Source organism: Anguilla rostrata, chromosome 10 (genome assembly GCF_018555375.3).
Source record: "Anguilla rostrata isolate EN2019 chromosome 10, ASM1855537v3, whole genome shotgun sequence".
Classification (NCBI taxonomy): Eukaryota; Metazoa; Chordata; class Actinopteri; order Anguilliformes; family Anguillidae; genus Anguilla; species Anguilla rostrata.
Window position 1 is genome coordinate 35059089 of NC_057942.1, and position 22126 is coordinate 35081214.

A 22126-nucleotide genomic window follows, 5' to 3' on the forward strand; every position below is an offset into this window, starting at 1 on the left:
ACATATAGTGCCTATAGTTACGGTACTGTATGGAGTAATTAAGGTTTATAAAGACAGTCTACAGACTGGAGATCTGATGTACAAGTGACCCTAAGTAAAATCTACAGTATTATGACTTAATCATTGTTACATCAGTTGTTCATAGTCTAAACACATATTTGTCCATCAAAGTAATATACATGTACATTATTTTAATTACATTATATTGGAGACATCCCAAAATTATTTTAGTAGCGTTCCTAAGTTTTAAATTATTAAAGAAAAAGTATAATTTTTGTTATAATTCGTTTAGATCTCTGTAAACTTAATCTACATGATGTTTTCCAGTATATTTCATGGCGTGGTTGTGGTTTGAGTCTTGCTTGTTGGCTTCAATCCTTTCTCCCACCCTTTGAAGCAAACCAATGACTGGGTAATCTAAAACTAAGAACTCCATTTTGAATAACATGATTATCTTCAGGTGATGCTAGTGATGGATGCTTGGTGTGTCATTTACTCTCAACAAAATGAAGATCCATTAAACAGACTCAACCAAGCAACCCGATACTATTTGCAGGTACTGTGGTATTGGTTTTTCAATTATGAAATATGTACAGGGGGAAATTATGAAACATGATTAAAATAACAGATTTGTAAGTTTAAAAAAAGACCATAATGAGCTCTCATGATGTGCAGCGTCTAGGCATTTAACCAGAAAAAGACCAACTTAATTAAGCAATATTTAATAAACACAAGACATCAGGAACCTAAGTAGGACCAAAAAGAAAAGGAAAAGTTAAATTACCCACCTCCACCAACTTGAATATCAACCAAACATTCATTTTCTTCATTTAACAGCATCAGTGTTACAGTATGCAGTTACTACATTTAAATCTAAATTTCAGTGTCTTGCGGTTAAAAGAGAACAGTAGTGCACAGAAAATATAAAAATGCATTTAAGAAAATATATACCAACTTATCTTTATCTCAGTAGCAAATAAAATTACCTTAACACCCTTATTTGTTTCAGTGCTCTCATAAGCTTAAGGCTCTTTCATTTGAATTATACTCGTTTTTTGAACTGGTAGCATTAAACATTACTGCATAAGAATAACAGAGTAACAAAGCTTATTAATAGGGCCCCTCATGTTATTATATATACAGGTTTATAATGCCATATTCATGACAACATTGCATATTTATGGTAGGCACTGCAAAAATTACTAACATTGGTTTTCAGGATTGCATTAACGTATAATACAGGCAAAAATAATGGAAGATTTTAATGGAAAACAATATGATCGCAAACTCATAAAACTATTTCAAATTACTTTCGATATATGAATATATTATCTCTATGGCAAAGTGAGCTTTCAACATTTTGATTTTGTAATTCATACTGATTCAAACAGGGTTACAGAAGTAGCTGTAAGAGAAAGTATGGACACCTCACACACAACACTGAAAGCATGTATGGCATGTCACACAGCTGTATGTACAAAACACTGCAGAAGCACTCTCCACTACAAATGTCTAAGCACACCAGCACTGCTAATGCAGGTGCACCTGTGTGATATACATTTAAAAAATGATTTGGTGATGATCGAAGTCTGGTTAATAAAAACAGACAATTCCAAATAATGCAGTTGGTTTTACACTATGCTATATTTTTATATTATCATTTTAGATCCAACAATGAACTAAAAAAATATTACTCAAATGCAATGAAGACTATGTTTAAAGTATAGCATTGTGTTTGCACACGCTTCTCTCAATTTATGCTTGTCAGGCCCCTGAGTAAAAACAGTTCTGTTTCTGTTAAGACAAATTACATGCACCCGAATGACTATATCCAAATCCTAATTCTGAGGAAGGTATTTCCATTAATTTCACAATTTTGCTGACACTTACTATTTTCAAAAATGCTAGAAAATTAATTTAACACCAGATTTAACTCCAATTGCATGTATATAGTGTATGGACACTTATCTATGTTGGGCAGCTGTTAGTTCCTAAATTGTCTTGTTTCATTTTTGTATCAGGCTTATCAGAGGGAAATGTGTTTCCTCCTTTTAAACAGTTCCCCATTCTGCCAGCAGGGGGTGCTGAAGAAATCACTCTAATCCACAATACACAATCTAGTTTCCTGGTACTATAAATATTTTCCCTTTAGTTAAGTCACCTTTCATATTAAATTCCAATTGATCACCTATGAAAAACTGAGCATCAAAATCCATTTCGGTCAAAGCATTAATTTAACAATACTTCATTTCAATACCAAGTTTTGAACTTGGACATCACATACACAGTCACACTGCAAGATATCCTAATTGTTGCTTACTGTGCAGTCAACATCTCAAGGATTGTTACTGAAATACTTGTATTGTATGTATATATTGACCAGTAGGAGAAGCAAATACTTAAATATCTGTTCTCAAATAAAATAATGTCTATGCATAATGTATATGTACGTTTAGCTATCTGATGCTAAACATCCCAATTGTATATTATCCAAAGGCAACCTCTTACGCGATATAATTACAGTATCTATCAAGCAAAGACTTAAAATCAACTAACATTCAAGAAAATTTAGGTGAGAAAACATTTGAACCTGGAACTACTCCTTAATTAAATCTATAATTAACATAACTATACATTATTAACACATGATAAAAAAAGACATTACTTTTTTTTTTTAAGGAAAACAGTTAAGTGAAGAAAAACAAACAGTTACGTCAACTATGTTTAAAAGTATGACTCTACCTTGTGCATAGTGCCAAGTGATCATTTTTCTGGCTGTGAACTCCACAGTGTTAGCAGAGGCTGTGCGCTTATTTGAAATGTAAATGCTAGCCACTGTCGCGCTAACTGCTCCTCTGTTTGGAAAAGGCAGCGGTGCACATTCCTGTTAGCTTTCAGAGATGCAGCCGTAAAGGAAATCAAGCTTCAGCCTGTTTCAGTCAAATAAGTATAACCCTGAATCTAATCAGACATCACCTGTGAGAACCGGTGATATCCAAATGCAACCTTACTGCAACAGTAAAGGGAGAGCAAGAGTCTCGTTAAATATAAAATAAAACATTGATTTGCAAACCATTCATTTCATCATACAAGATTCATACGTTGGCTCTTATCAAAAGGAAAGTGCTCTGAAACTATCCCAGTGGCGCAGACACACGCATGCCATAAAAATAGCAACTTTACCCAGACACACATTTTTCAGTGTAGATCTAATTATTTATATCAAGGATAAGTACTTTGTTACGATGCAGTAATTCCTTACTCTTCTGTGATGTCCTATGACAATTCAACATGCATAGTTTTACTTTGGAAAAGGGCCAGATCTTTCATTTGTAAACATGTTTCTCAAGGCTGGCCATGCACACTTGCCACCTGTTCCAGAAGTACTGCAATAATTTCTAAACTTTACAGAAGGGATGCAAAAGATTTTTGGGGTAGAATAAAATGCAGCACAATAATCATATTTTTGGTGGAGCGCTTCTTTAAGTTTGCAACAGTCTTTAAAAGGGTCTTGGTGCAAACTACACATATTTGTACAGTAGAGTGTAAATTGCATAATGTAATTCAAATACACAAGGCCATTGAAATTGCACTGGAAATCGGACAGTCACAGATTCACAATACAGCGTCCAATCAGTGCGACTAAAATGGCACCTGCTAAATGCGATTGGCCCAAAAAACGACGACCAGTGAATTTGAGGTTTTGCAGTGCCGCGGATTCACATTCACAAGCCCGACGCGATTGGTCAAAATCCCCGCAGGTGGCGAACGGGGCAGAGCCTCAGACCACACCCAGGGTCTCGCAGTCCTCGTCGTCCTGGTCCGCCATACTGCCCGAGATCATGAGGCTCTGGAGCATGCTGGTGGGGATGGCCGGTTTGGAGGACCAGGCGCGGGACGCGGCGAAGGGGAAGGCCGAGGACAGGCGGACCGACGACCTCCTGCCGCCGCCGCTCGCCGACGCCCTCCGGTGGTTGGAGTCCGTCCGGCAGGCTCCTCGGCGGTCCAGCTCCCTCCGGAGCTCCTGCACCTCCCCAGCCAGGTCGGCCAGCTTGCTGGTGACGGCGATGGCCCCGCCGCCGAAGATCTGCGCCTCGGGGACCCAGCGCAGGTAGCGCTGCAGCCAGACGCGCACGCAGGGCCCCTCCAGGCCCGGCAGCACCAGGCCGTGGTGGTCCGGCGGCTTGCGCTGCCAGGCCTCGTAGAACTCGCGCGTGGAGGCCTGGGCCGAGTCCGGGGAGTGGAGCCAGCGGCTGATCCGCTTCACCCGCAGCATCTTCTTCAGGCTGTCCGCCTCGTCCTTGAAGAAGCCCTTCTTCGGGGTGGTCTTGAAGGCCGAGCTGGGCAGGGACAGCTGCCTCTGGTGCTGGAGGACCAATGAGGGAGGCTTTGAGAACTCCGTAAGAGGAGGAGCCACTGGGCGCTGTCAATCACTGAATCGTATGAACCAATCAAATGACTGCTCTCAATAGCAAAACACTGGGATTGGTTCATGACGTGATAGCTCCACCCACTATATAATTAATGAAGCCTCCTTTTCTTATTACTAGTAACAAATGTCACTATAGGAAACATCAAGTGGCCTGTTTGTTTCATTTAATCAAGTAATCAACATATTAATCAAGTCAAGTCCAATTCTACTTGAATTTATTGTCTACAATAAAAAAGTATACAAAAAATATGTCAAAGGACATTTTAAGGCTGATAAATCATCCAATTTTTCACGAACCCTGCTTTCAGGTTTAAGTTTGAGTATTGTATTCTTACACAAATGCCTTGTATCTGTTCTCTAGATATTTCACAGAAAGTAAAAACTCTGTATTGAGGTAAAAATTCCGTACTGATGTGTCAGACCTCTGGAGCAAAGGAAAAAAGCGTACCTTTGGCCGATAGGGTTTCCTGAGCGATTTGTCCTGCTTGGGCTTCTCGGCGTACAGAGGGTTAGTGAAGATGTCCTGGGCCCTGCGCTCGAACTGGAGCGACCAGTCCCAGACGGAGGGACAGGTCAATGGGCCCCTTTGTGCTTGGGGCGACTCGGGCTGCCAACACAAGCAGAGGGGGTGTGAGCCGGGTGGGGGGGGGGGGGGGGGCACGCGTGCGGCAGGCCATGGAAAACATCTGGACGGCGGAGACGGGCGATGGCGGCGGCGGCACCCCGGGGGGGTCGGGGGGGGGGGGGGGGCGGTAGTCTCTTGGTGAACAGTGCCGTCTGTGTGAAGCCAAACACGTGCTGTGGTCTCGCTATGCAGAAATACACTCAGAAGCACAGCAATCCCAGTTACTGGGAGACGTTTTTTAAAAAGCCCTTCACTCCCTCTGCAACAGCTATGCTTTCCTAGAAGCTTCTATTAGAAGGCTGCGTACAGTATGCTGTTTTGAAAAAAAAATTAAAAATCAAACCTGAGCACTCCAGTGTTTATTTGCATTTACTAATTTGCATCAGTACTGCATGTTTAATCACGTCTGTTCATGCTAAAAAGAAACTGGTGGAGGCTACAGTGCCATCGTTATAAGATTATGGTGGTATATTGTATTTAAATAGTATTTAAATCTACACATTATACCAGGCTGCCTAAAGATGAGTTGTGTTCAGGAACTACACACTTCCGCTCATGTTGAGGAACTACGCGCTCTTGCTCGTGTTGAGGAACTACGCGGTCTTGCTCATGTTGAAGAACTACGTGCTCTTGCTCGTGTTCAGGAACTACGCACCCTCGCTCATGTTCAGGAACTACACACTCTTGCTCATGTTGAGGAACTACACGCTCTTGTTCATGAGCTGTTTGGCACTGGGCCAGCAACAACAGTGCTTCCTCCCACTTAAAGGCTCAGGCCAGACATGACGATTGATTTTCTCCTCATGGGAACACACGCTACTGGGGTGACTTCTGAAAGCTATCAAGGACTAAGGGGCTAGCCCCCAGAATTCACCTCGTCAAAAAAGGTCTGAGTGTTCACTTGGGTTGGGACACTGCCCTGGGCAAGGTACTAAATTGCTAGAATTTTAATCTATTACATGTACAGTGAGATCCATAATGTTTGGGACAAAGACTTTCTTGATTTCGCTCTGTACTCCACAATTTTAGATTTGTAATCAAACAAGTCCACATGTGTTCAAATTCCATTCTCAGCTTTTATTAAAGGGTATTTTTTATATGTTTTGGATTCACCATATAGAAATTACAGCACTTGTTATACATAGTCCTCCATTTCAGGGCACCATACGTTTGGGAAAAATGGCTGTTCTTTACCAATGGTGGATCTCTGGTAAAGGGTATTATATGAAGCCTTACGGTGGTGGCTCTGTGGTAAGGAGAGTTATATGAAGCCCTACCTTCTCGATTGTGACTCTGTGGTAAGGGGAGTTATATGAAGCCCTACCTTCTCCATGGTGGCTCTGTGGTAGGGGGAGTTGAAGAGGAAGGTGCTGAAGACCGGGACGTAGAGGCTATCGGAGAGCACCGTCAGGTAGGTCTCGGAGAACTGGAACGCAGGTATGTGCTGCTGCAGGAGCTGCCACACGCACTCCAGGAACAGCAGAAAGACCGGAGACTGGGACTGCGGAGCAGAGAAGCAGAACAGCCATAAGAGAGCTGGGTTTCATGACCTCACCATGGGCGGAGCTACAATGACCTGCCAATAATGTGCCTGAACCAATCAAAACCATTTCCTTTTCTCAAAAAAAAAAAAACAGAATGACTATTCCATAAAAATGGCATATGATAGCTCCTCCGCATTTGTGTCTTGTGAATAAGCTTTCTTCTATTGGTGGAGCTGAGTCACACGGCACAGTTTCACCGTTGTTCAAAACCACTGCTTATTTTTGCAACAAGTCACTAGACTACATTTCTGTCATCCAAAACTAGGCCATGAAACCAGCCAAGTAAAAGTTCAGTCATCAGTCAAATGAATTTGAGCATACACCCTCTCCACACGTTATTTCTTGTTAGCATTTTTATGATGACAGCTCTTACGCAACACATTCATGTGTGTTCAGTATCATCCACAGCACAGAATGAATGACCTTTCCTAATAAAGATCTTCATCAGCTATAAAGAATGAGATGAGGAAGTAGGTCTGGAATGATAGAAAAATTAATTGTGTGGGATACAAAGCATCATTTGAAATCTGACTTCTAATAAACTGTGGCTTACATCTGACTAATGGATATAAAAGCTATCATTATATTATGAGCATAGAAGGCACACACAATGGACACCAGCCTACGAGGCTGATGCTTCTTAAGGTACACTCACAGACAAGGTAGCGAGGCAAAAATGCACAGTGAGAGTGGATCAGCCATCATGGAGGGCATTCTTCTCAAAGAGCAATCTGTCTTAGAGCTGCTCAGGAAAGCCAACTTGAAATCTTTTCACTCCCTGTGACTAAGGGAAGGTGCAGTTCTTAGATGTAATCGAACTATGGCTTACTTGGCAAAGCCAACCGCAGGGCAGATACAGTCTTTCTGTCCCAGAGTGGAAAAACCAGACCGCCTGAGAGGCCCCGCCCACTCGGTCATCTCCGCGGGGAGTTCTCCTGGGTGCCGGGGCCTACTGTACCTCTTTGTCCTTCTGGTGCAGGTGGTTGCAGCGGTCCAGGAAGCCGTGGCCCCCGGCGACCCACTCCTTCTGCACCAGGCTCTGGAAGCCCCCCAGGGTCCGGTAGTGAGGGTCCAGCATCAGCTGCACCAGGCTGGAGATCACGCAGCACAGGTCCGAGCCGCTCTCCTCTGAAAGGGCACAGCACCAGTTTATTAGATTTTGGTTGGGATACAATCCAGCATTAAAAATAGGGCCCCAGGAAGCCCGAAAAGATGGGCATAATCATTAGACATTTACCCTGGTCAATAGATTTAGCTGAAGTTCCAAGATCAAGCAAAATTGATAGGTCCGCTAAAGCTGATTAACGAATGCCTGTCATGTACGGACAATTTCCCTGGGATTTCTAGCAACACCAACCAATGATACTTTTATGGAACCTCAATCAATAAATCAACACAAATTTCAAAGAAGAGGCTGGGCATTGCATTATTAATTTTAAAAAAAACAATGCCTTCAAAATTCCCGGAAAAAGAACAAACACAAAATAGAGAATTATTCATACCCACCCATTATAAGAACATTTGTATTTTCCTTTTCCAGGCATTCAACTACCTCAACAGCCTTCTGGAGACATAGTCTGCAAGAATTCAAACATCGGAAACCATCAGAAACACGGCCAGCTCACATGGGTATGTAATAGCGTGGTATGATGGTGAACACTGTATAACTGTGCAAAAGCAGACCTGATGATGTCTAGCCATCCCGAACTTTCCAGTGATGAGAACCATTTCACATCTGACATCCAAAATTCAGTAGTGTTATCTGTAGCAGAATTAGAATGATAAGGATGCTATAAAATGGCTAAATTCTCCACTACAGTACTTTCATGAGGACACAATAAGACAACTTTACATAATATTTCAGAGACATTAAATTCAGTAAGGTGGCTATGTGTGATTTTTAATAGGATTTAAAACATTGTTTCAGACACAGTATGAATCATCAAAAAAAGCTTAGTTTTAGTTATGGTCATTACATCTTGCTACACCACCATTTGACCAAGAAATAATCCTACAGAAATAATTATATTTATCAGTATGTCAGAAAGCACACAAACCCCAGCTGGTCTCCTAGCAGGGGGGGTTAAAAGGCCAACTCACCAATGAGGAAGAACTGTTTGAACCTGCTGTAGGACTGCTGGATGTCCTGAGTGGTTGGAAGAGTGTCCAAGAGCTCTTCCGTTTTCAAAGAGTAAAGGTGAGTCTGTGCTACAGCATTGAGCATTCTGACAAGAGGAGAGCCACATTTAATTTCATTAGGAACATTCATATGCAAACCACAAAAATTATGCTTAAACCTAAAATGTAAAAAAGGGTCATGCTTTCTGTAAAATAAATTATTCCTGAATATAATTAAGTTAATATTGCCACAGAGTGAAAAATAAATATTTCTTATTGATATTTTAAAGTATTTATTTTATGAATAATCATACTATATTTGAGCATTTTAAATAATAATTTTCATAGTATCCATTACTAAATATTCTTGTGAACTGCATGAGCCAAGAGTCCTTTGACAGTTTATACATTTACAGTAACCCACACATACTAAACAACAAGTAAAAATGTTCCTTTAGTCCCTGTATGTCTGTCACAAAGAAAATATCTGGCACCGTTTCTTGTTTTTCCAGTTTACAGTAGCCAGTGTTTAAACAGAACTATTTTAGGCACATACGTGTGAACAGATGCATACAGCTATATATACATACACACACACACACACACACACACACACACATGCGTGCACACACACACACACACACACACACACACACACACAGGTACACCCCCAACCACACACACAGTAAAGCTGTGGTCTTGGACCCTGAGGACTCTGGTCTAGCTGAGACAGTGTGACTGATTTCCTGTTTGAAGAGAAATGCCCGTTGGCCTGTTGGCCTGTTTGCCGATAGGCAGCTGTGGCAGCACAGAGCAAACAGGAGACAAAACGTCACAACCCGCCCCCAAAGGGTCACATGCAGTTTCCTCCAGGAAAAGCTGAAAAAACACTGCCTTCCTTCCAAGGCACTCCACTTTGGTACCACCATATACTCACATGCTCAAAGTGCATCTAAGGCTAGACTACACACAGTCAGTATATTCAGCCCTTAATAGAGCCTGCAATTCCTGCACACTGCTACCTTCAAGAGGCTTACTCTTGTCAAGCGCTGATGGATTAATTAACTACCCCACACAGCCAAATTTAATTCTGCGCTGGTACATAAATTTGAACGTGAAGGGAATTAATAAAGAAATGTGCACACATAATGTACTCGCAGCCAAATGCAGCATATAATCCCATCTATCTTGAAACAACAGTCAACAGTTACCAGTGCAGGAACTGCAAGGTTTATGTTTTGCATATATTATGATGCAGGAGGAAGTACAAAGCTACTGCAGTAGCTAAATGGAACACACTGTATGTTCAGTTACTGCTAACGGTGCAAAAGCAATGACAGTTTAGCATTAAGGGTAAGTGAAAGCTTTTATGAGACCTGTGACAGGCAAAGCCGCCAAGCATTTACAATGCAGTTCTAGTGTCATAGCCCACGTGATACAAGCACTGGCAATAAACCTCAATGAGCACGACCAGCGACAATAAACCACCTCAGAGGCAGCACTCTCCACTGTTCCATACAGGAAGCACCGAATCTGGAAGCAGTCATCTTTCACCTTTCCTTTTCACAGAGTAAAAAAAGCCATTTTAGCCGCTGTGTGAAAGCAGTCATCTTTCACCTTTCCTTTTCACAGGGTAAAAAAAGCCATTTTAGCCGCTGTGTGAAAGGAGTTTCAGACTACATACAGCGTGCAAATACGCCCTCCACATTGGCTGTTTCATACAGCTAAGTTTACTTTTGCACTCGTAAGAGAAAGTCACCCAACCAGCTTTCACTAGCCTAACAGCTGCCTTCCAAGCATTCTAATCATGGTACAATACAACTACTGTTCTAATACCAAGATTCAGTTATGGATTGTTAGAAGAGGGGATATTGCAAGAAATCAAATAAAGGAGGAGAAAATAGAATAAATAAAAATAAAAATAATACTATCGGAATTCAAACCCTAAATTAACTTGATATATACAGTATCAGGTTTGTACAGTTGGTTTGACTGCATGTATAAGTCAAAATAGGAAAGCTTGGATCTTTACTTTCTACAATAAAACTCCATGTGTGTTAAAAGTTGAAGGGATATGATGCAGGTATTGATAGGTGTGGAACCACTAGTCGGAATCCATACCTCTCAGTGTAGATCTTGTATGTCTGGGATAAACCATCGTCTTGAACCAGCGGTAAGGAGGCCGTTTTGAACAGAGCACAGCCACTGTGGTGGGACCAGCACCAAATCTGAAGGAACAGTAACGGGAGATATGGCAGTACCCATCAGAATACTGCTATCACACAGCTGTGACAAGCAATAGTGCAACTGCTTTCTTCACTGGACATTTTACATGCTAAACAAACCAGTCCAGCCTCTTTAGAAACAAAATACACAGTGAAATCAGACTCCTTTGTCCTATTCTGCAAAGGTTTGGTAGGCCTTATTTACTGTCCTTCATCCCAATGGTATTAGCTGTCTGGTACTTCAATACAAAATAAAACATCACGGTCTACTGTCATGCAGTTCAACGGCTAAGCCACGGGATGAATGTTGTTTCAAAAGACCTTTTAAACCTGCTCTATGCTGTGGTCAGTTTTCTGTGAGATCACTCATTGCCTGTGCAGCACTTCCTTCCACAAAAAAGTGTTTCCTTTGTAAATGTGTAAACATGTGTACAGTAGAATACAGTATACGTGCTGAGCAGCTGCATGATCGTAATTTTACACAGAATCATAACTTACATGGTTGTGGAATTTACCACCTCTGACAAACAAAGACATCCTCTTAACTAGCACTCAAGAGAAATGGTCTCTTCAGAAATGAAAACTGAAATGTGAAGCTAAATTCAGTGAAGAAGGCTGTTACATTCACACTAAAATTAGCTACAGTAAAATCAGCTGTTAACAGTAGCTGTCAGCACTGGGGAAGTAAAGCAAACTTGGCTTTGGCGCATAAAAAATTCATCATTCACATCAACCGCTTGTTCAAACGCAATTCAGGTTCATCATTAATTTGGCACACATTTAAAATGAGCCACAGCCAATTGATTTACAGTCACCTCTGCTGTGTATTGGAGGGAAGACCCAGAGCAATTTGTGCAGCTCGTTAAACAAAACTACACGTACACGATACTGACTAACCTGCAACCAGGGCTAAAGAAAGGGTCCATGGTCTTCAGCTCGAGGCTCTGATAAAATATGAACACTAAAGTACTCCCCAGAGAACACCTGAACACGGTCACTGGTGGTTGGTAAATGACATTTCAACTGGGCAAAGATTTTAAGAGTTGTTATTTTGATTTGTGCTACTGTGAAATTTATGACCGAGGACACAACAATGACAGTAACCCTTCGAAAAAATATACCTACAGGTACTCCCTTTCCTTGGAATTTCGCTAAATCCTCATCTAGAACAGCCGTAGGGATGATGAAAAACTGGGGTAACCTTTGAGAAAAGAGAACACAAGGAAATACCATTTTATTCACAGTGTGGGGGGGGAGACAGAAGGCATCAAATATGTTTCTGTTCTTCAAGTTTCATATTTTTCATGCATTGTTTAACCAAACAATGGCATGTTCCCTAATTACAAATGTCACTTTTATCAGTTAATGTGATTTAGCCTTGCCATTATGAAACCAAATATAGGAAATATCACTGAAGAAAAATGTTAACTGTATAAATATAGTATCAAATTGATGAAGTAAGTCTCAAAAACAAGAGTTGATAGTGCACGTGCCGTTACACTACAGCAACCATTTTAGCCATTCCACCTCAAAGACCTTGAAGAAACAGCTTTCTAAATGAACATACTTTGGAGAAAGGCCGAAGTTCTCATTGGCCGAGATGACTCTGCAGTTCCCTTTGGTTCGTTTCATTTCCTGGGTCCAGTCCTCGGCAGAGTCAAACATAACCGTTCTGTACGTCCTCTCTACGGCTGCAATTAGCAAAGGGGGAAAACCTGTCAGTTTCAGGCATTTTGCCGCCCTAAGACTTCCCATGAGGGTTCGTCCATCTCGCTACGGGAATATAATTAAAATTGATTAGCCATGAATCCCAGAGACCATTACGGCAAACGTTCTATATAAACAATGAGCAATTGCCTAGCCCCTGCTTTGCATATTGATCTGCACAGGCAGCGTCTCTGGGCTAAAATAATAGCCCTCTATAACAACTGCGATCATCAGTGTGATCACCTCAGGTGCGGGCAGTAAAAATGCTAATCCAAGCACTTGCTCAGCGTAAATGTCTGTGTGTGACTGAAAAAACTGTGGAATGATTCTCTGGAGACCGCGGCTCACTGTACTCCCGCCAGGGAAGAGGCCCAGACCCGTCGAAGGGAGCGCGACGCAATCACACGTGACATAAACAAACAGGCGTGTCGCCATTACACCGAGCGCTCTGTGGAGTTAATCCAGCTCGCCAACCGTGACAGAACGGAACTGACTCACGCCCGAAAACCACGCCTCAGAGACCACGCTCGGCTCCTGTCGGACCCACTGCTCTGTTCAACTGTTATTGCAGTTATGCCATAACTTATTTTCAGCGCCTTCTCCGAGATTTAACGGCAGATGGACGCAGGGCGCTGAACCAAGGTGAAATATTTGTGACAAAAACATATTTTTCTTTCTAGCTTTTTTTTCCTCGTTGAGATATATGGTTCAATGACAATACAGTCTGAAAGGGGCATTTTTGGGCTGTGGGGTGGTGTAACCAGCTAACGCGCGTTCTTATCGCGCAGCAATGCACCCCCACGTGTCATATCCTGCTCTTGCCACTGCTGTCTGTGGCTGACAGCTCTACAGCACGGTTTCTAAGACCGGCGGCTCAACAGGATGGTGACTAATAGGCCACAGAGTGACCACAGCGCATGGAGCAAGGCCTCCTGCAGTCTGACTGCACCCGCTGCAAAAGTACAGTACTGTGCGCCTCCGTTACAACAACTGCGCAGCTCAGCTGGCGAGCTGCTAAGTGAGAAGAACCAGCAGCTGGCTAATGTGTCAGAGAACATGCATGTCATTCTATAGCCCAGCAGACTGACACTTCCAGGTACAGGCTTACAAATACAGTCTGGAGATTTTAAATCTGGAGAAAGGAAATAGCAACGCATTAAAGGCTGTTTCAAAAAGGATGGAGATACCCAATCCAATATCAAAGGAACTACTTTAGCCATGGCTTGAAAAGCACACAGTTGAGCATTTTGCCAACATAAAAACCAAAACACAATAGTCACCACAAATCCTACACCCTTTCAAAATTAAGTCCATAATAAAATCATCCCACCTTCTGGTTTAGTGAATTATGAAAGTATTACTTAAAAGCTTCACGGTTTCCATTTATGTTTCAAGAGAGGGACCATTTGCAGTTTCCTTTCATGTTTTTATTACATTTTCATGGACTGTGAACCACAACTGATATTGCAGTACCAGGAAACACTACAAAGTGAGAATGTTCATTAGTTTTTCTCATTCCTTACCAGGAGCTGGCATTGTTTTCTCACAATAGGAAAAGGCAAAGATGCACTTCAATGACTTGGGCTCCAGGCTGTGGTGGACGATGCCTTGGAAGATCTGTTTGAGAAAGAATCACAAACAAACTAAGGATTAGCAGAACGCCTGGTAGGAAGGTACTGAGGACTCAGCAAAATATGTACTGTACACCACTCCAACCCACAGTCAAAGAAACCCGTGTCCTGTAACGGCTCAGCAATTCACCTTCCTAGCTTCCTCTTCTTTAGCATACGTCAGGGAGAACTGGAAAACCCGCAGGTCTTTACAGTGAATGATGATCTTGGACGGGTACTTGTTCTTCACCAGCCCGCCCGTGATCAGCTTCTTCTTCTCGTCGTTGCCTGGGGAACACAGCGCAAATGCTCACATGACCCTCTCAGGGCTAAGCGTCAAACGCCGCTCTCCGTGCTGATAAACTGGAGCACTAAAAAAAATTAAGCCGTTTGTCATTCGCCACTGGTGACAGGCGACAGTTCGCGCAGTTACGTGTTCGCCAGCGAGTGTTGATTTAATTCAGCTATACTAACATAAAAGCGTCGATTTAATATGCGAGACAAACACCAGTGAGAGCTTGTTTAACAGAGTGATGTCATCATAGTTGAATGTGGATTTCATTCAGCGATACCAGCATCTGTGAGTGTCAATTTCATTCGGCTGTACCTCCATAGATGTGATCCACACATGTAAGGGGGATGTCGTTTTCTTCATAGAGCTTATTCTTGAACAGCTGAGCCTGTAATATAAGGCACAGTTAGACCACTGAAAGCCATATGCGATATGAAACATACTTGACCAGTCAACACAGAGCTATTATAAAAAACAACAAATTGCAGCTTTTAATTTAGCTTTAAAGCAGTCAACTATAATGGACAAAGATAAGGAAGTTACCAGAAATTCCAAAACAGGAGCAAATGAAATTGGGGCTCATTCACAAAACATTTCTTAAATTATTCTTACTTTTGTTCTTAAAAATGTTCCTGAGAAAAACCAATATGGGATTCATGACACTTTTTTGTGCATATCCCAGGTGTATGAGATGATGAATGTTGACTGTTTGTAGGCTAAATGTTATGCACAATCCTGTTTATGTGATTAGCATAAGGAAACAGCCACTTACAAATACAGAAAAGAAAAAAATGATGAACCCCGAAATGTTCTTTGAAACGTTCTTACACACTGTTGACGATCAAACGTGATCATCACATGTTCCGTGAATGAGGCCCATTGTGTTTTATTGTACGAGAGAGAATCCCAGAGACTATTAGCATATTGAAAAGAAAAAGCTCTTGATCCTAATGCTGGATGACATCGTACTCAGAAAGGAGGCCAGCTTAACAGCCTAATGAGCAGAATTCTAAAAAAAACTATAAAAACATTCATCTTCATTATCGGAAACGCCCCAGTTATTGACCAGAAACATTCCAAGCATGCACATTTCCAGAAACAATTAATGATTCTGACACTTTTCTCAGAAACCGATAACAAACCCCATTCTAGCATAAATTAGTATGCCTTCTAAATATTGTAGCATATCCACTTAATTAAAACTGAAACCACAGAGCACTTGACAGAACACAGACAGTGCACAATAAAAGACAGTTGCTTGGTTACAATGTAGAGGAGTGCCACTGATATTTTAATCCCCCCACCCAACCCATCTTTGCACATGAGAAAGACTCTGAAGGCCGTACAGTCACAGACTGCGGCTCTAGTTATCTTGAAAACCATCTGCAAACCACGCCCGTCAACATCAGCGACCAGCCATCGCCAAATGATCACCGAGAACACGACAGCTGAAATAAATTTGGTCCCCACGGACGGGGGAGTACCCCCACTCACGTCGGGAATGCATTCATGCTCTTCATGACCAGTCAGCCTGCGCTGCTGTAGCAACAGCTGATAGAGGACACCGCGCATGTCATCTGTGTTTCCCTCTTTGTATCTTCCACGCTTTCTGATTTATTCAGAAGGCTATCAGATACATCTTTCTGGCAACATTGGCCTGCATGTAGAAACAAGGCCACACTCAAAAATGCTTGCCTCTTATGTTTTTGTTTATGAGTATACTATATTTTAACAGTCAGGATGACAGGCACATTTCCCCTACTGGGACTATTAAAGCATAACTTTAAGCCCCAACGAACTGCGCGCTGTTCTCATCGACGGCGAGAGCGGTGCTACGTTCTCAGTAAAGGGGTGATTTAGCAGACGGAGCCACAGACTTCGGAGTTTAGTAGTTCCTCTCCAATTCCTCAGTGAGAGGCCATGCAGAAGTGCATGAGTGAAAGTACTCTGCTGAAGAGGTTCCTCCTTAGTGGTGTCAGAGCCTGTTGCTCAAGGCCAAATGGGATATCTGTATATCCACAGCAGGGCAGCAGCCTAACACATTCTCAAAAAACAAAGCTGACCTGTCACAAATCAGCTTTAGAAGCCCACGATTCACACAATCCCCACACCGTAGACACACACGATTTTGGGGCAGATCCGTAAGCTGGCAGGATGAGGTACCAACAGAAGTCAATCCAAGAAACTTTGGCTCAAACATGAATGCACCACGGCAACAACAGAACAAAATGTAGAAGATGCCACTGATTACAATGGAATGCAAACATATTTTTTTTTACAGCCAATGAAAATCACCCATTGGTGTGAGACGCATGTAATTGGTCAGCTGGCATTATGTGTGTTAACAGACAGTCAAAACCAGTGGGGTCATAATGCCGAGAACTGAACAGTAACACACAGAGAAGGAACAGGACTCTTTCACCAGACGCTCGAAGGCGCCGTAACGCAATCCCTCACCTCCTCGACCGGCTCTTCGTCGCTGATGAAAGAGATGCGGAAGTTGGTGCAGAGCAGCGTCCCGAAGACGCCGCGCTGGGACAGGTCATCCTGCGTGTACTTCAGGATGGGGTTGGCGCTGCAGAACACGACCTCGCCTGCAGGGGGCGGAATAAGAGGCACGGGGTAGAACAGGAGCAACAGCACTCTACACAATACAGATATCAGAGCAAAACAAATGAATTTTTCAATGTCCGGCACCAATGTGCCAAAAGGTAGTACATTGATTATTATCAATCTACATTTATATTTCACTTTTTGTTTAAAAAATGACATCCATGAACACCTTATCACAGGGTATGTATGAGACAAAGCATGTTTCTCTCTCTTCACCAGTGAATTTATCTGATTTCCAGATTAATTTGTATTACAGATACATACACAATTCCAGATAAATACAGAATTCCAGATAAATAGGAATTCCAGATGAATACAGTGATAGCTTTACAAATGGACTGAAATAATACAGCTGGTTCTTTCTGGGGTAAGTGCAGTGGGAAGCTTTGTCTTTATCAGACTGAACTTGCACAATGGTAATTCTTTAAATGTTTTAAGAATGAGCCTGCTTCAGTGGAAAGTCTCACCCATGTTTGCTTCAGCACAAATCAGCATGCTGTTCGCACTACAGCGCAAGTACACATAAGATGAATATACACTTGTGAAAAAGCATAAAGATGTTCTCCCAGTCCGAAAAACACAGCACTAAATTAATTTCATCATAAAATGGATACTGTAAGAGGTTAGTACTGAGTAGGCCTACATCCTCACAGATTTTCAAAATATATACAGAGACCAATCATTCTGCATTTACTGTTATACTGGATGTACAGTAGGCTGTTACAATCTCACTATTTTGTATAAGGTTCATCAGGTGTGAGCACTTATCAGATAGTTAGACTAACAGAAGTGAACATACCTGCCAACAAGTCAGGATGTTTCTCTTTTCTTGAAGCTTCTTTCTCGGTTATTTTTATTTCCTAAAAGAGATAAAGTCCAATTAATTCAAGGATTTGACGGCAGTCTCTCTATCTCTCACACATACACACACACACTCACACACACACACACAACAAAACAGGAAATGAATCCCATCAGCTTCGACACCAGTTTACGTGCTGATGTAATGTTTTGTTTAGATGCATAATGTCTCTCACTTTCATTTGAAATCATCCCACTACTGATATGTATGACTAAATTTAATGAAGAGAAGTACAATTCTGTGTCAAGTGAAATTTGGAGTCTATAACCTTGCAAATGATGAAATTTCATTTTTATAAACCCACATAAAGAGGACACACCATTGAAAGTATTAACAGGGGGCAAACCCATTTTTGTAAATAAAATAAGATAGCTGGTAGCTGTTATAATTCACAGACTATAAAAATAAAAAGGCCACTACATTTCAGTACATTTCTTGGTCAAGTGATTGTCAAACTGCAGATCGCCATTCTCTGCCAAATGTGTACTGCTGAATTTAATCAATGTAGACACGCTCAATCCCCAAGGAAGAGAGGTTTTAAAAATGAATGTATTTTCTCCATCTTCACAACAAAGAGAAGACCCTGCTCAGTTTGTCGACACACACAAGATTTAAGATTTCCATTAGCCTAACTAACAGGCAGATATTCAGAATACATGCATGTAGTATAGGAGGAATGTTCACAGTTTCAGAAGGGTGAGACCTCATTACCTTGATATAAAATGTACGTTGCCTGCCAGATGTGGCAATTAAGATCATCAGTGCTAGAGACTGCGTGTGAAACAGTGACAGGGAAGGGCTATTTTTAGATATGCTACGATTTCCCACCAGACTGCCACTTAATTAAACCTCTCTTTCAATTTGAGCTCAGGGAGAGAATTATTTCAGTGCACCAGACCCAAGAATAAGTGCCTTAAAGGTCTTTAAACACCTAGCTAGTCAATTCTTGACCTCCTTGTGTGTACAGATTAGAGAGACAGTGAATATAGATGAAAAATAAGCCACAGACCATTGGAAGGGGTTTCAGCAAGTGTGCAGTGTTCAAGCCCACCATGCTTCAGTAGTTTACTGCCATTTTCAGAAAGGCCACTGCTGAGCCTCTCCATCTCATTGATAATACAAATCTGCTTTGGTTTTCGGCTAATAATATCTAATGTGGTTCAGGTTATTTACAAAAAAATCCACTATTTTGTGTTTTCTCATTAGCAGCCAATGAGAGAAAAGATAACAACCACTGATATTACTAATTTCTCAGCATGGATGTGCAAGAAAATGCAGAGGTGGAAAGTCCAGAGGTCAGAAAAAGTCCTGCCATGAGTTACTTCCACCCATGAACTCAGCCAGCTGATTCTACTAATAAGTTATAGGCCTCCTGTCTGAAGTGCTAATCAGCAAATCCAGGTGGTTGGAACAAAATACTGGGGAGGACTTTTACTTTCTGAACCTGGATTTTCCACCGCTGAGCAAATGTGTGCCTATTTAAAGCAATCCACTCATTAAACTACAGTGCTTGTGGTTCAACTACTTGAAAACCTGATAGCCTATTTGGAGCCAACATCATATCATCAAATTAAATAAGTCTAAGTGCACCCGCTGTCCAACTCCCCAAAAAAGCTTACCAAGTGGCTAGAATTGAGCTTCTCACTCTCACTTTCTGCTATTTTCTCCATTTTGAGAAACTCTTGCTAGTCTTTCCATGTCAGCATACATGGATATATTATTTCCGCTATAGTATCTGCAATGTCAGTGCCTTTGTTTCTAAACAAATTACATTTCTGACCCTCGCAAATGCACTTCCTGTGTTCTTTCCCAGAGAGACTGAGTCCACATATTTAACTGTTCACATTTCTATGTCCCCAGTGCCATATACCAAGGGATTTAATATCTGCAGATATGCTCCCATGCTCACAGAAAGTAATGGAAATACCACACAGGCTGTTGTACTGATGTACAACCACATCAAACAAGAACAGACATATATACGCAGCCTCGATATTAAATTGTATTTACTAACTTTTTTTTTTTTTTACCACATACTTCAATTAGGGGACAAATTATTGTGGAAATATCAGGAGTGGACACTGACCATGTAAGCAGGCAGAACTAAAAGAAACTCCATCTCATTAAATTTTTCCTGAACTGAACACTGATATATTGTTGCAAACCCAGAGCGTCGGATAAATTATATTTTATGGGAGCATCAAAATATTCACCAGTCTTACACATGGAAAGCGGATGACATTTTTTTTAATTGCATAGGATCTGAATAACAAACTTATTTTGCCCCAGGAAGCACCGTTTAATACTACATTGACTAAGTGTGGTACAACGCCTTCACGACTCTGGGCACGGGTCCAAAGACCCCGTTATTCCACAATTCAAATAAAAACGTGTAAACTTCAGGATGATGTGTATTTACACAATAATACTGGTCCAGATTCTTTAAAAGCACGACCATCACTTGTCTTTTCAAAGAGCAATAACATACTTTTTGCCATTTTATTTCATAACCATTGTGCCTTTTGCATGTGTTATTACACAGATAGCTGTGCAGTAGGTAATGTATCCCAGACAATCTAGTTTGTTCAACCAATGGAGCACATGATCTATAAAAACAATAAAAGAAAAGGCGACACAGATAGTACTAGTAGTTATATAGCGACGTGCCTATACAATGACATCGTTTCCCAATTACTTAAAACATTGAATGTGTATAAACTGTCGAATTAGCCAAGTGGCTATTTGACCTACTAACTTAGGCTACTTGCTACTATCTACTACTGGTGGTCTGTTGAAATGTACACTTAAGTTACAACCTGTTCATGTTCTTTGAGCCACAACTTGTAGCCAAAATTACTGTTTAGCAACCCCACCCAGAACATGTAAACAACTTACGGTAGTAGCTAAATAACTTTAGCTAACTGTATGGTATTGGGACTTTGGATTTTACTTTAATTTAAAATTACATCTGCAGAAAAACCTAACAACGACACTTGCCTAGCGACATGACACGAAATTAAACACATACTGTACCTCTGGAGTGACATAGGACACAAACGACGGCTTTGCAGATTTCCCGGCCCCGCTACCCAAACTCAACATTTCGCCAAGTTTCGTTAAATCTGTCCTGTCCAACCAGGTGGAAATCCTGAGGAAGCACAGGATGAACCTGCTTTGACAGCTAACCGCGCCTCTTCCGCAATCATATTGGCTGATTTTACGAACTCTCCATTTTGCTGTAAATGCAATTCTGAATCACTCGATTCAATTGGATGAACTAACGGTCTAGTGAGTAATCGTCCTCCAATCGTTTGCTTTCTATTCCTGGAGTAGGCAGGGCAATTGCCTATTTTGTTCACCGTGAATGGCTTCCAGCAATAAGCGTCATTTATGTCATAAGAAATATAGGTAGCACTTCCTAGGAGGACGCATATAAACCCCTCCCTTTTAGTGTTAACCAATCAGGTTAACGAATATCCGAGCCTCTAGAAAGTAAACACTCCCCCGCCCAACTAAACATGGATAAAAGACCATGTTTAGTATAGTTAGTATAGTTAGACAAATAGCAATTAAATTAGTACTAGTTACGTTAAGATTTGAAACTATACTCCCTAATAATATGAGATACATTGTTGCTTCCCTTAAAGAATTTCTACAGCATCCTTTTTTTTTTTCTAAAAAATAAATAAATGCTTCATGAATAAAAAATGTTTCATGGTATTGCCACAGCATGGTCCGTGCTCCTCTCATTGGTTTTAATGACAACTGTGGAGTGCAAGGAATAGAAATCCTGCCGCTAAATTGTGAACATTGTTTTCTAACCGTTGCGTAACCTAGTGAGGGACACATTAACAGGACGTGTGGGAAGTCCCACTAAAGGAAAATGCTTGTACATCCACTGCTTCGTCACCACACACATTTCCTTTTCTCTTGGTATCCTGGACTGTGAACAGCCAGAAGGCCCAGCGTGAATGAGGAACCCCATGGGGTGCGCCCCTTCCTGCAGAGCAGTTCATATGAGTTAGGAGTTTTAATAAACTGTAATGGACTTTGCTGTAAGTCACAGAAACATCAAAAACTGCCGTAACATTCCCCCAG

At 41.5% G+C, this 22126-nt stretch overlaps 1 protein-coding gene across 1 annotated transcript; it reads right to left on the minus strand.

The window, feature by feature from the left end:
* Nucleotides 1-706: 706 nt before the first annotated feature.
* Nucleotides 707-21408, minus strand: mtmr12 (myotubularin related protein 12). Its single transcript, XM_064296704.1, has 16 exons — nucleotides 21062-21408; nucleotides 17966-18026; nucleotides 17011-17147; nucleotides 14869-14941; nucleotides 14413-14549; nucleotides 14175-14268; nucleotides 12512-12635; nucleotides 12070-12145; nucleotides 10841-10947; nucleotides 8702-8826; nucleotides 8285-8363; nucleotides 8108-8178; nucleotides 7560-7729; nucleotides 6382-6558; nucleotides 4881-5039; nucleotides 707-4366 (listed from the first exon to the last, which is right to left on the minus strand). The coding sequence occupies exons 1-16, from the start codon at nucleotides 21128-21130 to the stop codon at nucleotides 3782-3784; spliced, it is 2244 nt and encodes a 747-aa protein (XP_064152774.1). The 5' UTR covers nucleotides 21131-21408; the 3' UTR covers nucleotides 707-3781.
* Between the last annotated feature and the right edge of the window lie 718 nt (nucleotides 21409-22126).